General features: G+C 42.1%; 1 protein-coding gene across 2 annotated transcripts in view; it reads right to left on the bottom strand.

The window, feature by feature from the left end:
* Positions 1-2,298: 2,298 nt before the first annotated feature.
* Positions 2,299-18,568, bottom strand: part of ankrd12 (ankyrin repeat domain 12) — a 42,951-nt gene continuing 26,681 nt past the window's right edge. Inside the window, exons 3-13 of one of the 2 annotated variants that reach the window (XM_038717502.1) lie at positions 17,404-17,554; positions 15,781-15,852; positions 15,246-15,383; positions 14,150-14,353; positions 13,510-13,652; positions 13,015-13,162; positions 8,192-12,609; positions 6,371-6,469; positions 6,013-6,156; positions 5,810-5,905; positions 2,299-3,559 (exon numbers count right to left, since the gene is read on the bottom strand). In XM_038717502.1, coding sequence (XP_038573430.1) covers positions 3,374-3,559; positions 5,810-5,905; positions 6,013-6,156; positions 6,371-6,469; positions 8,192-12,609; positions 13,015-13,162; positions 13,510-13,652; positions 14,150-14,353; positions 15,246-15,383; positions 15,781-15,852; positions 17,404-17,554 — 5,799 coding nt within the window. In that variant the 3' untranslated portion in view covers positions 2,299-3,373. The remainder of the gene's footprint in view (positions 3,560-5,809; positions 5,906-6,012; positions 6,157-6,370; positions 6,470-8,191; positions 12,610-13,014; positions 13,163-13,509; positions 13,653-14,149; positions 14,354-15,245; positions 15,384-15,780; positions 15,853-17,403; positions 17,555-18,568) is intronic. The other variant, XM_038717503.1, reaches the window with a different exon arrangement.

The following is an 18,568-nucleotide window of genomic DNA, read 5'->3' as shown; positions in this document are numbered from 1 at the left end:
TAATTGAATGTAATACTGCAGATAACTTGCTTAAATGTATAACTTCTTAACTAGACAGATGTGGTGTTTAAACACACTAATGCAACAATGTGAATTTTGTGTACGACCTACATATGTATCTGACTAACCAGACATGTCTTGAGTGTCACAGTTCTGGCACACATAAATTGCCTGGCCTTAGGTGTAAACATCTCAGGCCTATTTGATGCATTTCACACACTTAAACGTCTTCTTTCGAATATTGTATGAAAATGGCTCCACATAGATGAGGCCAGAAGAGATGACAGGTGGTGTGCTGCCATTCTCTGTCTTCTGCTGATAATTTTCTTCCTTCCTTCAAAAACACATTCCTCCTTGCAATTACAAATTAATTACAAGCTTATTTGTCTGCTACCCTTGTTGCCTAACTAAATTAATAACTGGATCATGTAGTGTGTGTGTGTGTGTGTTTGTGTCTACTAACATACTACATGCCCACGGTATAAGACTGTATGTACTCTGTCATGAATTCAGTCTTATCCAGGCATATGGCTGCTGCTGTAAACTACAGTGTGTAAGATTCTATTTACAGTATCATTTAATACTAGTGTCAGAGGTAATTACACAATTTCACGTAGTTTTTTGAGCATGTTCTATGTGTTTATTTGTACTGGGGCAAGTAATCACGTGTGACGACTTGCCCCAAAGTCATTGAGACAACTTGCCCCAAACTGACATGTGTGTTAATGTTGGCTAAATCTCAAGGTTAGCTTAACATAGCACTTCAGCTGAATTATCAAAAGACACGTTATTGTCTCCTCTACTTTGTACAAAGTTATCATTTTGAACATTCATACCTAAAAAGGTTGGAATACATAAAATGTAAAGTGCAAATGTTTTACTTTTGAAGCAAAAAAATAATAAAATTGTGCTCACCTCAGATTAGAGTGACCTTGACCACATGTAAACAAGAAGTTTAACATCGAAAAAGAAGTCACACAAAATGGCTATTTGATTTTTGACATAGAGCCTCTAGTGTTGGAGTTATGAGCAGTGTGACAACTTACACACGAGACAACTTACCCCGCTCTCCCCTATTTTAATATTGTTAAAGTCCTCCTCCCCTCAGGGTTTGACACTAGAAGGTGGTTTACATTAATCTGCCGGAGGAGGAAAGTTTCTCTTTGCTCAATTTAAACCTGAAGACGTGAACGCACCAGCGGGATTTACTGACATCAAAAAAACTAATCAAACACAGATTATTATTCAGAGTAGCCTAATTTTGTCTTGAACATGATATTATCAGCACCATAAAAATATTTACTGTCACAGTTAATCTGCATCATGTCAACAAAGCAAACTGCTGCTGACTCTGAGCGAAACAGCAGTTACACTTAGGTTTGATCTCCTCATGCCATGAAGTGAGGACAACCAGTGGAAACTCAGATTGATAAACAATTGTACAAATTTTCAAATTATTATTTTGATTGTTTAATATTTTAGTAATATTTACATTTGATACCGATTTCTTTTTTTATTTATTAATAAAAAATATTTTTTTCACTATTAATACACCCACACGTTTATGGTATTATCTATTTATTATATTTAAATTTTTAATATATTATTACAATAACACACACATTACTGTTTTGTTTATTTATTTATTTAAATTTTTAATATATGTATTTTAACACAAACTTACTGTTTTATTTATTTTTTATTTAAATTTTTAATATATTTTAAGGTTTTTAACATACACTCACAAACACATGCTTTAATTATTTTATGCTTTAATTACTTGTTTAATGAAATGTATAAGATTGTTCTTATGTAGTTTGTATGATGCTTTGGTAATATTGTTGTTATACATTCATGCCAATAAAGCTAATTTGAATTTGATACTCAGGAAGCTCTACCACCATCTTATCTCAGTTACATCACTTCGAGATCATCAACTTGGGTGTGTGGTGCCAAGTACGACGACATCTACTGGCTGAGGATAATACTGCTACTAGAGAAAGTATCTGAGATGTTCATGTGAACATTTATCATTTCTTGTAGGGATTAAAAGATAAAAGTATCTATTGATTCTTGATATTGATCTATATAATTCTGAAAAATGGCAATTTCTCAGAGGTGAAATTACATGTTTTGTCCAACCAAAACAAGAAAACACCAAATACATCACATCTGAGAAGCTGAAACCAGTGAATCTTTGTTGCTAGATAGAAACAAAACATTATTCATAATCAAAATTGGTCATCAACTGATGACTTCAGCTCTAATTTTTAATATTAATGACACCAAAACCAACACTTTTAATTTCACAACAAATAAAATTTATTCAATTATATATTACAAATATGTACAAGTCATGTAACAAGTAAATATTAAAATAGACGTTTTTTAGAACTATCGTTCAAAAGGCATTATGTTGAAAAAATAGTTTTGTTGTGATCTCACATTGAAACTGTAAAAGTTGTTGTTTTTTTTCCTTGGAAGCCACAACAGACTTTAATGTGCACAAGACACAATGGACAACACATGAGGAGTGAGGCCGCAAAAAGGACATGACACGATGGTGCAAAAAAATAGCTGGAACAATTCAGTAAACCTCACAATAAAGTCCACAGTACAGCTTTTTAGGAAAAAAGTACAAACAACGCAACGCATGCACAGCATTAAATTGCCAAAGTCAAAAAACACCAGCTGTGGCGTGGAACTCCAGATGAGGAAGGAAGATACAGTAAAAACAAAAAACACAACAAAAGCCAACACATGCTTAAGATTTTAAGCCAACAACAAGAACATCACGGACGAAGAGGACACTCGATATAAAAACCAACTTTGGTCCATTAAAACAGACAGAACGATTTTACAATCAAAATATCTATTATTTTTTGTTTTTACAAGTTTAAAATAATAATTACATGACTATTTACAAATGCACAATTGTTTATGTATAAAATAAGTTAAAAAATTAAGAGCACAGTCTGTACACAATGTATGAACACTCACTTTGAAAACAAATTGAAATCTTTCGGTTGTGTGAGCCAGCTTGATGAGGAGCAGCCACGGGTGGCTGCCGTCCACACTTTGCTTCTTGCTGTAGCTCCCTGCACCGCCCAGTCCAGCTTTTGGTCTCTGCTCCATGGCCTTCATCTGTGGTCTGGACCCCCATTTGTTTTGTGTGAGGCACAGTCAGTCCTCGTTCCCTGTGGTGGGTGTGCCGGTTCGGACTGCAAGACCTCTGGACTAAAGTCATCTCTTTTGCCCTACCACCACATTCTAAGTGCTTCACATTTGTCTTTCCTTTTCCTCGAATGGGCGGGCTGCCTCTCGTGTCCGTAATATGGCCGCCACGGCGGCAAAGCACATCTGTCTTAACGGCTCATATCGGTGTGAGGTCAAAGTCGTCGTTGACCTCCACGAGCGGGATGTAGAACTCTGGGATCTCAAAGATGCTGGTGGACTTGTAGGTGGCCGGGTCCAGCTCCTGCAGTTTGAGCTGCCACTCCAGACGCTGCACAGCGTTCAGGGCCGCCGCCTCATGCTGCTGTCTCATCAGTAGACACGTCTGCGGAGGGTAAAAGCTCGTAATTATTTTATTAAAACAGATGTCCTTATTTACATCAAGAATGTACATTTCCAAGGCAGATGCTGTGGTACAAAACTCCCTCTTTGTGTTTCCCTGGACTAAAGACTTTAACTTCAGAAGATATCTACTTGACTTGTCCCCCCATCAATTACATTAAGCACACTGAGAACAGGAGGAATGATTAGTGTTTGTAAGGGCACCTGACTATTGCTTAAAGACAAACACAACAAGTTCTCCTTTGCCTGCAAAAAAACACTATAACAAAAAAACTTATATAAAAAGGAAACTCCCGGTCGTAAAGCAGTGGATGGAAAAAGTAAGGGATATGTGATAGAGGTTTTCCCCGAGGAATAAGGGGGAGCACTTTCCCAGAAAATCTGTGAAATGGAGCCTCTTCATTGCAAGCAACAAGAACTGTATCCTATCTGGATCTGAATAAATCCAAAGACAAGTACAAAAATGTGACCTGCTGCCAAAAAATGTTTTCTGGCTTTAGAAGGGAAATCAATGGTGAAACTGGTCATTATTAAAGTTGGGACCCCCATAGCTAGACCTCCGCAACAGAATCATATTTGTTGTTTTTTGGTTCATGTTCATGAAAATCTCCACATTTCTAAATCCTGCTGAAAGAAGCTACTGACTTTGGGTAACAACCATGATGTGATCAAATTAAAGAAACAGGAAAACCAAATAACCTGTGGTATTTGGTGAACACGTGTATCCAGAGTGCAGACTGTTTACATTTGTAGTACTTCTCTCAGCTAGAAGCTCAGTTTACGTGCAGAGAACAACTTTGACGGCACAATGTTGTTTGATCAAGTAATCTTGTTTTCAGTAATACGGTTGTCAAAGTTCAGACTGCTGGCCTTAATGCTCAATTCCGATTTTTTTCCCAGATCCAATTTTGCTTGCCAGTTCACATTATAGTTTAAATGTGGCCCATATCAGACTCCAGTGTGAACTGTCCGCAGCCTGAATGTGACCCGCATGCGCAGAAGAATAACACGACGTCACACGCAGCACGCTGTTGCAGGCTACAGAAGAGAAGTAAACAAGGAGCAACATAGCTCCAGTTAGCTTCATTGTCTTCTCACGGGTCACATTTCTCCCGAATTATGACATATGTTCACAACTTTCTGTTCATTTCTTCACGGTTTCTGGCGCTGGACAACGCAACTGCCCCACAACTCCCCCCCCCCATGCGTCATGCGAGAAAGTCGCCTATCAAATTAGCTTTTTACTTTGACTTTTACATTGATTTATCTTCACTGGAGCTTCTCAGCAGCTAGCGTCCGTGCACATCCGGTTCCAGTGTTGTTGTTAGCGTCGTTAGCTCTGTCGGACTACGACTTCGTATTTATATAAAAACCGGACAAAATCATACATTACTTGGAGAAAAGAAAGCGAGGAGGTTGAACTACCTGGTGAGTTCAGAAAACATGCGTCTGTAACTTTATTCCAGCTATCATTGTACTTTACTGTGACCAAGTTAGCATAGCGTAGCCCTGATTGATCCAAACTCCATTCAGAAAACAAACATTTTAGAAGTTGTTGTCCTGCTGTCTTGCTGACAGACCTGACAAAGAATCATGTTGTAGTTATTTCTGCATCAGTTTGATCCGTTTATTGCTATTTAAATCACAGCAAAATGTTTACTTTGGGTTCATACAGTTGTAGTAATGGCGAGTTTGTGTTTATTCACGTTAAAATCACTTTCTCGCGTTGTGTGTGAACACTTGCAGTGAATGTACTCATGCGAGGAAAGCGTTGCAAGGAGAAAATTTGCGGTTGGTCTGAATGCCGCATTAAAGACTCAGTTCAAGTAAACAATAAATAAGTAAAGTAAACTCAAAAACAAAGTAAATATGTGCAGGTGAACACATTCAGTGAGCGGGTATGACCAATATGAAATTGTTTCATGGATAAATCTAGACAATGGGGGAATCTTTTTCCTTTTGGCTGCTTTGATGCAGCTTTAGGAAAATCCATCTGGGTGTTTTGAGGGTGAAAAAGCAAAAATAAACTGCTGCACCATCTCATGTGAAGTTTGCAGTCTTTTACAGGGGATAAAAACAACTTAGCTGGGAGCAAAAATAACAGGACTTGATCTAGATACATGTTTTGGTATTCACTGGTAAACATCAAAGATCATTCCTTACTCTTCACTACAAATGGTAGATGGAAGTGGTCAGTGAAAGCAGACCACACTAACCAATCACATCATCTTACCTTCAGTTTATCAAACTTGTCATCAACATCTTGTAACCAGGACATGAACTGCCTGGCGTTGAATCGGTCTCTCACGGACGTTTTGCCATCATCACTCTGTGAACCAAACACACAACTTATGAGTATTTAACAGTATTTCTACACATCATCATTAAGACCTGTATTTGTAGTGTAACCAATGACTATTGCTCCATGCAGCTTACCTGCACGTCTTGAGGCATGTTGTACACTTCAGCATCCAATAAAACCGTACAGGCACTGAAAGGAAGAGTCTGATTGGCCAGTGTTCTTGCTGCCCGGTAATGGACTCGTAAGACTTCCTGTTCATTTGAAACAATCAGTTTTTCCTGAAGGGGAAGGAAGACAGTAAGTCCAATTAAATTAAGTCTTCAAGAGGGTATAAGAGGATACAGCTTCAAAATGTCAAGAGGCTTTCCAAGAGGTATTTTTTCATCTGCTTTTTAACAATTGTCCCATTTCAGATGCTACAAGTAGCACTAGAAATGTTTACAGGTATTCAACCCAAGCAAAATGAGAAGCTCCAAGAGGAAAACTACGTACCCGTTCAATGCTGTGCTGTAGGCGTAGTTTCATACGGAGAACCTCTTGCTGTTTGAACATCTCTTTCAGCTGCTCAGGTAATGATGGAGGTGGAGTTATCTGTTCAAACAATGACAGGAAGACAGTTCAGAACACAAGCGATATCTGACGAGTCACTGTGCAGATTTCAATCAGAAGAACACATTTCTTATGTCCGCTTACTTTTAACTGAATATTTACTTGACATTAACTGCTTATGTCGACAGCTGAACCGCTACATGGACGCACGTAAGGAAATTTACTTCTGGCAGAATGCCATGCTTGACTTTCACTGAGACTTGCGGACTGATCTCTGTTAACATGGTTACCAAGTGATTTTGCTAAAATATCTAACATTACATTTGCTTACAGAAATCGGTTTCTTGACGATCAGCAGATGGATGTGATTTTAATTTAGCTTTTGAATTCATATCTACAATCACAAATAGTTTAGAAAGTAAAGAAGACCAACCAAACGAACCGAATAAGATCACGTGAAAAGGTGCGACTTTGTCTAGTTTTTTGGTCTGAAACAGGTCAGGAATAAAAAGGACCCATCAGTGCAGGCTGAGAGTCAGAGATGGACGATATGATCTCAAATTAATAATTACAGTAACTCATGACATAAAACTTAACCCTAAACACATCTAATTACACTCTGTGGACAGTAATATCAAGTTCACAATAGAAGACGTCACAACAACAGTTTGGCCTTCCTGGTTTGTGCTGTACACATTGAAGAGGACAGCAGCCTGCAAACTGGGGTTTACAGGAAACCCACACACACGGACCAATATTTACTTTTCGATTCCCACCACTCACAGGAACATAAGCTAGGGGTCATCAGAACACTGCACCACAGAGCGGAAAACATACCGACCAGTGCACAAGCCAGAGAGAAGGAACAAAACCACCTGAAGGGGGTACTTACAGCCTGTGGATACCCTAAATGGACCTTGCCACAAGATCCAGAAAGAGGACTAACACTACAGGAGATGAGGAGAAGAAGGTCAAATGCAACAACATTGTGATTCCATACGTGTCTGGAGTATCAGAGAAACTCAGGAGGATTTTCAACAAACATAACATCCCTGTGTTTTTTAAACCCAAGAACACACTAAGACAGATGCTGGTCCACCCCAAAGACCGCACACCCAAACACAAGAAAAGCAATCTAGTGTATGCGGTCCAATGCAGTGAGGAATGCACAGGCCTGTATATTGGGGAGACTAAACAACCAGTACACAAATGCATGGCTCAACACAGAAGGGCCAACTCCTCAGGTCAAGACTCTGCAGTCTACTTACATCTGAAGGACAGAGGACACTCGTTTGAGGACCACCAGGTGCACATTTTAGACAGAGAAGATGGATGGTTTGAAAGAGGTGTCAAGGAAGCATCTACACCCGGGTTGACTTCCCAGGAAACTTAACAAACCTCGTTACAAAAACCAGGAGCACTAACGAACCAGCGGTACCAATGACCTTGGCAAACAACCCCACAGAGGTTAAATAGCTGAGTTTCCCTACTAGTCATTTCAGAACTGAAGAAGTCTCTTGGATGAGGGACGAAACATCTAGTATATTCAACCAAGTCCAGTTGCCCTTGATCTGAACCTTCGTTGGAAACTATGACCTGGGTGAATGAACCTTCACAGACATCAAATTAAAGTGGAACCCTATCGTGTTGTTTTTGATCAACATACAGAGTACAGAGCCAAAACAACACAAAATATGAGCAAAATAGGTTAAAGGGGTGATTCTGAGTGTTTAACCAAGATCTGAAAAGAAATTAAGAACTCACTGTCGGTATACAGAGCTTGCTGAGGGGGTTCCCGTCTAAAAGGTAGGATCCGTTGAAGGTCACATATTCGTCATAATACTGTGGTGGCTGGGGGGTGACGCTGCACAACACTTTGCGCTTCTCCTCGATCTTCTTCCGGATGTGCAGGAACTCGTAGTAAGGGTTGGCCCTCTCGGTCTGGTAGGGCTGAATCTCCTCCAGCTTTACAGAGTCCACAATAGCAGCCAGTGACTGCTGGCCTCTCTCCTTCTCCTGTTGCGTTGTGGAGCATGACTGGGAGGTCGACACTTTAGGCATCTTTCTTTTGCGTGGATGAGGCACGTGGACGTCCACTTCCTCGTCTACAGAGCGAACCTTGACCTTGGCCCCAGAAGAATCAGAATCCCGGTCTCCAGACTGTGGAGAGGAGCTCCCTGAGACACTGCTGCTGAAGTCAGTCTGAGAAGCCGACTGGATAGTGCTTTGACTCTGCTCTTCTCCAGATGAAGAGGACTCTGGTTTCTCATCGGCAGGGCTCACCTCCATCGGCTCGGAGGTGTCCTCTGCTTTAGATTCAGAAGAGCCGTCTGTAGCCAGGCTGCCCTCAGCTGACGAACTCTCTGTTGTCACAGAATCAGCAGCACTACCGTTGTTCTCTGAACTCTGAAGGATGTCAGTCATCTCTTCGGCCTTGTGTTCAGGGCTTGCACCATAGGACGACGCTGGGGGTATACTGTCCATGTTCTCCATCTGAGCATCTGGATATGAACCTGCATCGTCACTGGAAGGTCTTGAGTTCTTGCAGTCTTGGTTATTTACATCCATATCCTCCTGAGAACATTCAGACTCTGAGCTGGTTTTGCAAAAGCCTGGCAAGGACTCCCCTGCAGCGGAGCTGGGAATGGGAAAACTGGTGGACGGTACAAGATTTCCTGCAGCCTCTGTTCTGAAGCTTTCTGAAACGGTTTCCACACTCCTCTCTTGTTCTGCCCTACCAGCACTCTCAAGAGGTTTGTCATCATGGTCAAAAACCTGTGCGGTACCCGATTCTGTCTGCTGCACGCTCTCCACACCAGAAACAGCGAGTGTTTCCCTCTGCTGGAAGGTTTCTGTGTTTGCGAGCACTGACGGCTCAGCAGACCCACAAGCTGTAGGTTTTGATGGTTGGTCAGAATCCTTGTTGCTACATTCAGCCTGTTGATCCTCTGTCAGACACTGGACGTCCATCGCAACAGGAGCATCAGAGGAGGAAGTTCTCTGCTCTGCTGATCCTGTTTGAGAGCCACTACACTCTGGAAGCGGCAGGTTTTTACTCTCAGTGTCTTGGTTTAACATCTGTGGTGTTAAACCAACAGGAGTGCTCCCTTCTCTCTCTGTGACTGAATCAGCAACTGAATTCATATACTGCTGATCAATGAGGCTCTCCTCTGTTTCTGCAGAGGCGTCTCTTGTTCTCAGCTCCTCAGTGGGCGGGCTGGGTTTTGGCAGATTTTCAACAGGTTTACCCTCAGTCGATGAGTTGGCATCCTCATCCAGAATAGCTCTGAGGTACGGAGATTCATGTCTGCCGGACAGCAGCGTCCGATTACTTTGCGACACATCCGGAAGACTGTTGCAATCCTTATCATGAACAGACGGCGATCTGGTGGCTTGAATGACGAGGGAAGACTGGAGGAATGCAGATTGGGAGTCTGAGGCTTCCAGGTTCATGTCAGAGTCGTATTCGACATGTCTCGGTGTTAGTGTTGTCGCCTGGCACGAATCCTCTGAGCTAGCAACAGACACCAAGGACACAGACCTGGACATGAGGCCACAGCGTTCACTCTCTGGTCTGGGTGATCTGGTCAGACAGTTTTCCACAGCGGACATGACCTTTGCGCTGATGGAGGGCAGACTCTTTCCATCAAGCGACATTGTTCTGGGGCTGGTGCCGTCCTTCAGGGATTTATCTCTGCTGTTGGCATCAGACGCTTCAGAGCTTTTTGAGCGCATGAGCTCTTTACTCAAACACGGTTCGGTCTTTGTTCTGTCTTTAGGCTTGGACTTCCCTGGATCTGCCAGAGGCCGCTGTTTGAGCCTTTCGCGCTCTTTTTGTTTGATTTTCTCCAGGTGTTTGCGATGCCACTGCTCAATCTCCTGGTCCTTCAGGCTGAGCATGCGCTCAAAGCTGGTCTGCATCAAGTCATCATTCACCAGCCTTTTCTCTTTGGGCTTGGTGTCTCGTGTTGCTAGCGAGGCTTTTGATTTGGCCTTGTCTGAATCTGTCTCGTTTGTTTTAGCCTTGTTGATTTTGACCTGTTGGGAGCGGTCTTTGTGCCGGTCCTTATCCTTGTGTTTATCCGAGTCTCTGTCCCGGTCTCTCCGGTCACGATCCTTGTCTGGTGTTCTCACAACTTCCTCCTTTGATTTGGTAGATAAGGACTTGCTGCTCTCAGACAGATAGCCCTTCTTTTCTTCTAAAAGTAACTTCAGATTGGAGCTTGAGGAAGTCCCATCTTTTATTTTATCTCTCTTTTTCCGGTCACAGTCTTTTTCTTTTGAACGATCAGATTTACAGTGATCTGTGGTCTTCTCCAGAGGTTTTCCTTTCTTATCAGAGATTGTGCGGTCCTTTTCTCTGTGATCCCCAACACTATATTCTCTGTCTTGCTTCTCCCTATCAGACCGTTTGTCAAACTTATCTTTATTTTTTCTGCTGTCCTCATGTTTTTTTGTTGCAGATAAAGATTTCAGTTTTTCATTCTCTTTGTAGTTTTTATCTCCAGGCAAGTGGGAAGAAATGGCTCCTGTCCTTTCTTTTTCCTTCCAACGATCCACTGAATTCTGTGGTTCTGCTTTGTCAGAGTGCTCCATTTTAACCTTTTTTTCCTTGTCAGGATGTCTTTTCTCCATTTTTTCCGTATCTTTCTCCTTTCCTGGGAGCCTCTTGTCAGTTTTCTCGCGTGATCCTTTTTCAGAGGGCTCCAGCTGTTCCTGATCAGCTGTGATCCCGCTTATGGGTTTCTCTTCAGTCTCTTCTTTCAGGCTGTTGCTCTGCAGTGACTCCTCAGGAATCCGCCCTGAGCCATGGCAGTCCACTCTCTCGTCACGCTCACTAGGCTTTGAATCCTTTACCTTCTCCTCTTTACCAGCAGCGTCCTTGCGCTCTTTTTTCACAGCCTTGTCTTTTTCTCGCTCCTCTCTCTGCCTCTTTTCCTTGCTGCTGGAGTGTTTCTCCTTTGCATTTCTCTCATCTTTGACAGGAGAGGATTCAGAGGTCTTCTGTGAGCTATTGTCTTCACCTTCCTTTTTCACTGGCAGAGGTTCATCTGTCTCATCACTTTTGAAAAAATTCTCTTTCCAGAACTCTCTGTCAAACTCCAAATTCCTGTGGCTGTCTTTCCTGGCCTCCTTCTGCCTGTGGCGGCTCCGTTCTGCCTCATATTCCCTCCTGTGTTTGTCTTTCTCCTTATGTTTAAGTTTATGCTTCTTGACTACTTTGCCGTCTAAGTCAGTCTTCCGTAAGGCACCTTCAGCGCTGTCTATGCTGTTTCCTATGCTGCCATCTTTGTAAGGACTCGCATGACCGTCGTCTCCGTCTACACTAGAGTCTTTCTGCTGATGTTTGCTCTTTTCCTTGTGCTTACACCCCTTTGTACTGGAGCCTTCAGTGCTGTAGTCTGCGTCTGTGTAGTGGTTGTATTTGACACCCTCCACCGGACATGAGCTGTCACTGATGGAAATGCACATCTTAGTATTTTCCTGTTTGAGTGGTGTTTGTTTATCTGTCAGGCTGTGGTTCAGCTTTGGAGATTTTATCGATGACAAATGGAAGAGGTGGACGGATGAGTCATCTTTAGGACTGAAAGACATCTTGAAGGAGTCTTCCTCTCGACCTTTTTCTGTGCTCTCGGACACGGTTGCGAGAGAGAGGACCAAGGTTTTGCTGTTCTCTTTCCCATCTTCTTGGTTTTCCTTGTTTTTATTCTGGCTTTTGCTCTTTCTCTTGACCTTGCCCTTTTGCTCAGCATTCTCCTTTTTAGACCTCGTGTCAGCCTTGAGGCTCTCCGAGCTCTGAGAGCAGGTGGGGGAATTTCTTTTCTCTGGAAGGCTCTCCATTTCGTCGCTGGAGGTATCCGAGCTGCAGTGGACACGAGAAGTCTTCTGCTTTTTGGACTTGGAAGAGGAGTCTCCTTTGCCACTCTGCTTTGCTGCCACATGATTCCTATCTTTGTCCTCCTTCTCCCGCTGCCGTAGTTCCCTCCGGAGGATGTGTCTGTCGTTCAGGGCTTTACTGAGGTCCTCCTCCTCTTCCTCGTCCTTGAACTCATACTCATCCAGCCCTGGCACAGACGACGAGGCCTTCGTGGCTGGTTTGCCGTCTGAGTCCTTCTCAGTATCAGAGTCTTCCATGTTGTCATCCACACTGGATGGATTGACAGACGGTGGGTCTTCAGACTCTGCAGAGAAGAGAAGATCAATGTTAAAATTACATTATGAAAGTCAACAAAGCACTTTATACTTTCATACAAACACAAGCAGTCATTGAAGATTGCATGGTACATATAACAAAGTTCAAATTATATTATTACTTTTCTCTTTTGGTGGAAAAAAAAAAAACAGTATATAAAATGTTTAGAATTGCATGTAAAACTGCTAAAACTAAATTTAGTTTCATAAATACAGGTAGAATGAAGCCCAATGTTGAGATTCAATGTTTAAGCCAAATCTGGTCCATCTACAGTGAACACAAATGTACACCTTGCGCTGTGAGGTGCAGTGCACAAGAATATCCAGTAATATTACAGTTAATAAGTGACTTTAAAACGGGAGGTCAGCCAAACACTAGAGCCTTCCCTGCATACCTGAAGAGCTGTCATCTTGGTCAGACAGTGGAACCTCTCCCTTTAATAGCTGTTCCAGCTCCTGAGAGTCTGCCACGTCCACCGGGCGCTCGCCACGCTTGTTGGCCTGGAAGGCATTACCACCATGGCGTAGTAGCAGTTTCACAATCTGTAGAAGGCATAACATGAATTGGAAATCTCAAGACAAACATCAGGTTGTAGATAAACATAACATTGACTGGCAGAAGTAAAACAGTGAAAAACAACAAAAGCACTTAAAAAGACTTAACATCTTTATTTAAAACTAAAACTACTGTCTTTTATAACACCGCAATTCAAACCAATGTTTTTAATACAGTGACTCTCAATATTGTTTCTACACATTACTTAAGATCACTGACTGGCTGCGGCAATATTTTCTAATCTTACACACTTCATAAGTAAGGAGACCATCTGCTGTGGCGGTTTTAAGTCCTACATTACTGTGGCAGGATAAACTTCAAGTAAAGCTCTTACATCCTTATGCCCACTGCTCGAGGCATCGTGGAGTGGCGTGTCATCGTCCAGACCCTGCGTGTTCACCTCTGCACCTGCTGCTATTAAGACCTTTGCCACATCGTAGTAACCGAGATTACAGGCTTCATGAAGAGGAGTCCAACCTGGCGACACAGGAGAGATTTCAGGACTTTCACTCTTTTGTGTCAGTAGGTCACAGTCACAATTTATTGCAAATAGTAACAGCCATTAATCATTTTTTTCCTGTTGGGAGATCAGGCAGGTACATTTACATTACATTTATTCATTTAGCTGATGCTTTTATCCAAAGCAACAATTGCTATACATGTCAGAGGTCGCACGCCTCTGGAGCAACGAGGGGTTAAGTGTCTTGCTCAGGGACACATTGATGAATTGAACCTGGGTCTCTCACACCAAAGGCACAGTCTTATCACCACAGGTAGAGAGATAAAATGTAACTACACAAAAAACACACGACGTGCGCAGAATGTAGTAACATACACACTGATCTGGTCCATTTGTTATCTCATCATGAGATTTCGCCTTTGAATAAGAACCCGTTAGTCAGCATCATGTTATTAATAGCTACGTTACCGGCATGATGAAAGCTGTTAAATGATCATCTCCCAGGGCATCGTACCTGCAAAGTCTTTGACGTTGACGTCAGCTCCCAGGCTAATGAGCTCTTTAACTTGCTTGGCATCTCCCCGGATGGCTGCCATGTGAAGGGGAGTCTCCCCTCGCTCGTTCCTCTTGTTGACCTTGTCCTTCTGTCGAGACGAGGCGCTGCTGGGGACTTTCTTCTGCACGGGGGTCGTTTGTGAGGGGTGACTGGGAGTAGAGTCTGGACAAAGGCAGAGAGAGAAGCATACTTCATTGGTGCCTGAAGCAAAAGCCTGTCACAGGATGAGGTAACTACCTGCATTAATGTGCAAGGTACTGGAAGACTGTGCTTACATGCACCTGGGTGTCTCAGTAGGTATTTATTAAAGGAATGGTTTAACATTTTGGGATACAGCTTATTTGCTTTCTTGAAGATTGATAATATTTACATATCTGTAATTTGAAGCTACGACTAGGAGAGGAAATAAAGGGCAACAGCTAGCCTGGCTCTGTTTAAAACAGGTTAGGTATCAAAATATACTTGGTCCCTCCCCTTACGTTTTTGCACAGATTAACCAAACAAGATTGAACGTTTAGTGAGCTTTAGAAGTGCTTTTAGGTGGATGTTGCGAGCTTCTGACAGCGCCTGTACTTCCACCTGTTTCTTGTCTTTGTGTTAAACTAACCGGCTGCTGAGTCCAACTTCGTATTGAACAAACAGACATGAATCTTCTTATCTAACTCATGAGATAAGCACATAAGCAAATTACCTCGTGTCCCAAAATGTCACTGTTCCTTCAATGAGCAAGGCATTGTGCAACCAGTGACACTCGTTTTACTGGAAACCTGAAAACCTGTGCTTACGTGTGTGTGTTCAGCAGGTATGTAGTAACCGACATGGTCTTACAACTACTCAGAACCTAATATTTACAAAACCTTCTCCATTTACACAATACTGTATAAACAATGTCACTGAGAAAAGTATACAGAACAGCTTTCCTTCCAGTAGAGACATTGCCTTATTCTCCAACAACTTTGAAATATTAGAGAGCATGTTTGTCGAAACTCAAACAGTAAATATACTCTGTGCCATCTTGAGGATGTGGTTAAGGTGACAGGGCAGGCACACAAACCTGGACTGTTGGCAGTCATCTGCATTAGGAGAGCCATCTGTTTGCGCTCTGACAGAGGATACCCAAACAAAAGGTTGGCCTGGGACTTCTTGCCCCCAGCCTCCTTTTTCACCTTCTTCTTGTCTGGTCCATCTTTATCTGCAAGAAAACCAACACAAAATTTAGAGAACAGTCCAATAAAAGTCCTGTTTGATTTTAAGCAGAAATTTCAGTGAGACCGTTTTCCTCCTTCCCTTGTATCTGTTGAGCACGCGGAGAAACAGATGACAAGCATGAGGTTTGAAAAATAGAGGACAAAAAAAGACAGCATTCTCTTAAGCCAGCCAAGTGCAGACGGCACTCCTCAGGCACCCCCGTCTCCGTCGGTTGGTTATAACTAAACACAGACATGCGTGAGCTGTAACAGGGGCAGATGCAAGGCGAAAACACACACACGTGCATGTGTGTATGTGTGTTTACAGCAGCATAGTGGTGCAAAGTGGGTGTCATGACTTGTAGAGGACACGGGGGCTGAGGATCGGGCTGCAGCGATTACCTGCGTATATCCTGCAGGGAGGCACTAATCTCTCTCCCCAGGTCTCACTCGACTGGCCTGGGTCTGAGTCATCTACAGTGCAAAGCAGAGAGGATGGGGAGGGGAGGGGGTGGAAGGGTGGGAAAGCACTGCATTAACGCTCACTCTCTCGCTCCCTCCTCGTCTCACATGTACTAAAATACAGACAGACACAAAGACAGACTCGCACTCCACACACAGATTATGAGTCATGGCAACACAGGAGAGAAGATCCAATCCGAGGTGGTCAGTGGAGTCATTACTTCCGTTATCCCTACAGCTGCTCAACACAGGAGCTGAGAGGCACTAGGGAAAGGCTGCTGGAAGAAAAAGCCGCCCTCCATGCTAGTTTAGCTTTAGAACCTGTGCAACATCAATTATACTCAGTGAAGTCAAAATTGAGGGTTCTCATCCGTTAGAATGATGCAGGACCACACAATGAAAATCATTACCGTTGAGTCCTCTACAGAGGAGATGAAGGCAAATCTCCCGGACCTCAAGCAGTCTGTAAAACGCATTACCATGCTTAATTTTCTGTGATTATGGATGTACATACACTAACCTATTTTTAGCTCTTAAGTCTGATATAAACATAAAATTAAACTAAATGATAGAAGCAGAATAGTCTATTTACACAAGTAAGAGAGGTAAGATTATAACTTCAGGTTCCCAATGTCTCCAATGTGAAGCTCAGCGGTTGAGCATTTTATCTCCTACATCACAACAGTTAGCAGGAAATCCAACAGAGCAGTTATCATCGCAGCATCTTCTTACAACTGCATTGACAATACCAGGTCTTAAAAAGGACAGGGTTGTCATTCTATATTTTTGCATAATTTGTAGTTTTATAAAAAGTGTTAATAATTTACTAAAACAACTGGACACTATAGTGTTTAGCTAACATTACTTAAACAGGAGTAAATAGTGGAGTTGTTCTGGGGGACTATTTCAGCGGTGAATTAAAAACACATTTCCATGCTCTACAAAGTATTTAAAGCAGCAAGATGTTGTATGTGCAACTGACTCAAAATAAACTACAGAGCTAGTCTACATGGTAATGAAGGATTGTGTCACCCAGTGCAACAGTGTGGCTCACGAATGTGTTTTTAATCGTTTCTGAACAACAATGGTGGTCTTTGACGCAGAGGACAAAGCTATAAGAGGCTTTGGCTACACACGTTAATATGAGTTCTTTGTTGGTTTTGGTCATTACATGGGATTTATCAACAATGAGAAAAATATAGAATAACGCCAGCCTTTTCTTTAAACTTAAACAAGACAGCATATTGGGAACTTGAAGCCTAGTTTTATGTCACAGTTGACATACTACATTTAAAATGATTTTACTCCACATGTATGTGATTTAGTTTGCTTTTTTATTGAATCTTATAATATAACTTGGTATATATCAACACAACAGGCCACAACTTCTTCAGCACAATCACATTTGGATCCTATTGCCAAAGAAGTTGAAACCCTTTGACTCAAAAGTCCGTCTAGAAAATTTTCAACACCAGGCCAGCAGGGGGCAGTGTGAGGACATGGCAGCCAGCCAGCAGCATGGCTGTTGAAAGAGGAGCAGGGAGGAGTTGCAACAGTTCTTACCAGTGTCAGAGTCTCGCTCCTCTGTCCTGAGTGGACTGGTAGTGAAGGAGAGCTTGCGCTTCATGGAAGACTTGGCTTTCCCTTCCTTCCCCAGCAATTCACTCCGGTCCAGCTTCGGAGTTTTGGTGAATGGGGACAACTTGTCTTTGCTCTGTCAGAGGCGAGGACATAAAAATGTTTAAGAAATCTGGCAAATCTAGCAAAGGTGTGGCCACATTTGTGACTACTGAGGAGCGTGTGTGTATGAACAATACAGTTTGTAAATAAGCTGAGGCAGACCTATTTAAAAAAAAAAAAACTCAACTAGCTTGACAACAAAAAGGGTCAAGCTTAAAGTGCAGGTAGTATTTCAGAGACAAAAGCTTGATAAAACGTGACACTAACATGTGCAGATGCTTATATCACACGCTGTGTTGTGTCTGTGACATATTGTTTGGGTCATACAGGCAGCAGGTTTTCCTGCATGACTCACTAAAATCTTATTCCCAAGGCAGGGTCTCTGCCAAGCAAAGAATAAAAGATCAGGAGTGACTCGTTTTGTTTACACACAGAAATAAAATTACAGAAGAGAAAAAAAAGGCTATTTTAAGTGGTACTAAGCTTGTTGTAGTGTGAGAATCAAAGATAAATACTAATACACTGACTATTAGATTAATGGCTTCCCTTTGCTCAACACTGCTGAATCAAACAATTCACAAGTTATGCAATGTTGTTGATATACAAAAAAGGAGGAGGAAATAACAGCTAGCGACATCTTGTTTCACTCCCATTGTACACATGCACATCTGCACCATCCTGTACATTCACTATTTGTACATTTTCACATTTATTTGTATTTTTATTGTTTGTTCACTGCTCTACTCTTTGACATGCCGCCATCCCGAATTTCTATCTTATCATGAGGATTTACAAAAAAATAAAACACAAATTGCTACAGCTGAAGTGTAGGTCTAACCATATTAAAAAACTGAGTCAAGACACAATGAAATAAAGGACTCAAACTATACAAACTGAACACGATCTTGTCAATTCACTGAAGCAACTCCCACTCCACACACAAGACAGAAAATGTTATATTTGATCCCTCCTTGCTATATGTTTTTATGGCTGTAACTCTGATACATTTTTTTTTTTTGCATGTGCATGGACAGGATATCTGGATTCT

The sequence above is a fragment of the Micropterus salmoides genome, unplaced genomic scaffold (assembly GCF_014851395.1).
Source record: "Micropterus salmoides isolate LMB-PRFRI ecotype aquatic unplaced genomic scaffold, ASM1485139v1 Ms_hic_scaffold_14, whole genome shotgun sequence".
In the NCBI taxonomy this organism is placed as follows: Eukaryota; Metazoa; Chordata; class Actinopteri; order Centrarchiformes; family Centrarchidae; genus Micropterus; species Micropterus salmoides.
This window is presented reverse-complemented; position numbering and strand designations above follow the sequence as displayed.